This window comes from Coregonus clupeaformis, chromosome 18, assembly GCF_020615455.1.
Source record: "Coregonus clupeaformis isolate EN_2021a chromosome 18, ASM2061545v1, whole genome shotgun sequence".
Lineage (NCBI taxonomy): Eukaryota > Metazoa > Chordata > Actinopteri > Salmoniformes > Salmonidae > Coregonus > Coregonus clupeaformis.
The window spans coordinates 18,111,409-18,114,009 of record NC_059209.1 but is presented as its reverse complement, the minus strand read 5'-3'; the positions used below and the strand labels follow the sequence as shown (position 1 = coordinate 18,114,009).

The 2,601-nt window shown below is 51.4% G+C and overlaps 1 protein-coding gene across 1 annotated transcript; it reads right to left on the bottom strand.

The window, feature by feature from the left end:
- Positions 1-571: 571 nt before the first annotated feature.
- Positions 572-1,636, bottom strand: LOC121550702 (probable G-protein coupled receptor 21). Its single transcript, XM_041863061.1, has one exon. It carries the CDS (start codon positions 1,634-1,636, stop codon positions 572-574), a length of 1,065 nt encoding a protein of 354 aa, XP_041718995.1.
- Positions 1,637-2,601: the final 965 nt, after the last annotated feature.

Genomic DNA, 2,601 nt, shown 5'->3' with positions numbered 1-2,601 from the left:
TAACAGTATATTTCAAGTGCTTTTATGTTTCTAAATACTTGTTATGCATCACTAATGTCTACCCTGAAAGAACAAAGACACCTAAACATGGCACCAAAACTGTAAGATTGGAGTTTCTCCTCTTCAAAACCCACAGAGAGCTGTGTGCCTCTTTTTTCCTCAGATCCATTCCGATATCCATATATACTACCACAAACGTTCTCCTCCACACGTGGTGGTGATCCACCCAGCCAGAAACAGGCAACCCCTCTTGGGAGAACACTCCAGAAGAAGACCCTTCCAGCTCCTGCCTGCAAACCACCCCTCTGGCCTGGCCACAGGGGTCTCTATGTACTACTAATGTAGCAAGAGACCCTGTCACATGCAATGTAGTAATACACTGCACTCACCAGGGGCTGAAGCCAAACCCAAGGCCAAAGTTTACTGTACCCACTGGGCACAAAATGGTTGAATCAACGTTGTTTCCACGTCATTTCAATGAAATGACATTGAACCAATGTGTAATAGACGTTGAATTGACATCTGTGCCCAGTGGGTAGCTAACCAACTAGACAGTGTCTGTAGGAGATTGTTACACATGGCAGGCTGGGGCTGGGCGCGGCCTGGGTAGAGCGGGACCCTTTTTCCCCTCCATGTAGCAGCCCAGTCCCAGAAAGGGGGACCAGAGTTGCCTGAACAGATGGCCCAGGCCCTTCCGGAACATGCTGTTGGAGAGACTATAGATGAGGCAGTTGCAGAAGCTGTTGCTGATGGCTAGCCATGTGGTGAGAAAGGAGGCAACCAGGTGGTGGTAGAGTCCGGTGCTCTCCAGCAGGAAGTAGAGGATGTAGGGCATCCAGAGCACGTAGAACACACTGGTGATACGGAAAAGCACCATGGCATAGCGCTTATCCGGGCACCCTTCACAACGCTCGCCCCTCTCGCTCTCCGGGGGGCCGAAGCGTGCATGGCGCTGGGTGATCTCCCGGGTGTGCTGACGGCAGATACGGAAGATACTCCCATAGGTGAAACACACAGTGAGGGCGGCCGGTGCATACAGCAGAGCCACGATGAACGAGCTAAAGCCCGGATCTGTCTGCCATGAGGTCGCACACCAGCGAAATATGTCCCCGTGGTAGCCGGGCTTCCCCCAGCCAAAGATGGAGGGCAGGAAGATGAGGGCGGAGTAGAGCCAGATGAGGCCGATGCAGACGCGCAGGCGGCATGGTGTGACCAGTGTAGCGTAGGAGAACGGCTGTGTGATGGCGATGTAGCGGTCAACACTAATACACGCAAGAGACGCCATGGACACGCTCTTCAGCACAGACACCAGGTAGCCGAACACCTGACAAGTGAGCTCCTCGTCCAACCCCTTGAGGTAGTGGAGCAGGGACAGGGAGGGCACCAGGCAGCTCACCCCCACCAGGAGGTCTGCATAGGCCATGGTCTGGATGAAGTGGCTGGTGGTGTGGCGGTGGAGCAGTGGAGCACAGTGAAACACGAAGATCACCACCAGGTTGCCGCTGATGATGAGGATAGTGAGGAAGAGAATGACGGCCGCCTCCAGCACGCAAGTGTTAAAGGTGTGGGTGTAGCCCAGGCCCAGCAGGCAGAAAGGAGATCCGCTTTGGTTCACATCGGACGACGAAGAGTTCATGTTCAGTTCTGCTCTCATCTCACTACAGTCTTTATCTCTCTCTTTAAACAGACCGTCAGTTATCTCTTTCTTTAGACAGACCGTCAGTTTAGCTGTGCTCTCTCCAATGGTCGTTCTCTCTTTCTTTCAACAAACTGTCAGTTCATCAATCCGTGCTCCTCGCCTTCAGTTTCCCCATGGAGGTGAGCTGCTACCAGATGGTCGTTTTCTTCCCCTCCTCTTCTCTGCTGCTCCTTTTCTTCTCGTCTCTTCTTTCACTTTTCTGGCCCCAGAGTGCAATGCGGTCTTACGGCAAATGTAATCCTCTGTTGCGCCATGAGAAGAGCAGAGGATGTTGCTGTGTATGAGTGTGTGTCTCTGGGTGTGTGTGGGTACGTGCTTAAGTCTTGTGTTGGTACCGGACAGCCTTCTGGTGGGCTAACCTAGCAGATGCATGCTCTGGTGTGTACAGTACACAGGGGCTGCAGTAGAGTCTGTCTCGCTACTTGTGTCAGTTCCACCTCTATTCCTTTCTCTTTACTATTAAGCTGCAGAGGTGAGAAAAGCTGAGCTTGCACACAAACACAATCTCTGGATGTCAACTTCTGTGCATGCCCTGTACATTACCAGCAGGTGGAGTTCAAGGAGTCCCGGAGGCCATCAAAAGGTCTAGATCTATAACTCCTCTGTGAAAATACAACCAGTATAGAAAGAGGTTTCACTGACAAAAACTGTCACCAGCAGCCAGAAACACATTCCAACCAAAACAGTCTTAAACCTCTAAAAGTAGCAGCAGCAGCAGAGTCTAGCAGGAGAGATGCAAAGAAAGACGTATTCAATATCCAAAATCCCACAGCTTCCACAGACAAGAGAGTAGGAGGATAAGAGGATAGTAGAGCATTCAGCTGTGATGGATATGTCACATGGAGCTCCAGTCTCTGATTCTTGTGAGGCTGAGCCAGTGAGTGTTTAGAGTAGAAGAACAG

Bases quoted from the DNA above. Each gene is read 5' to 3' on its own strand.
- LOC121550702 (XM_041863061.1), bottom strand. From the start codon at position 1,636: ATGAACTCTTCGTCGTCCGATGTGAACCAAAGCGGATCTCCTTTCTGC.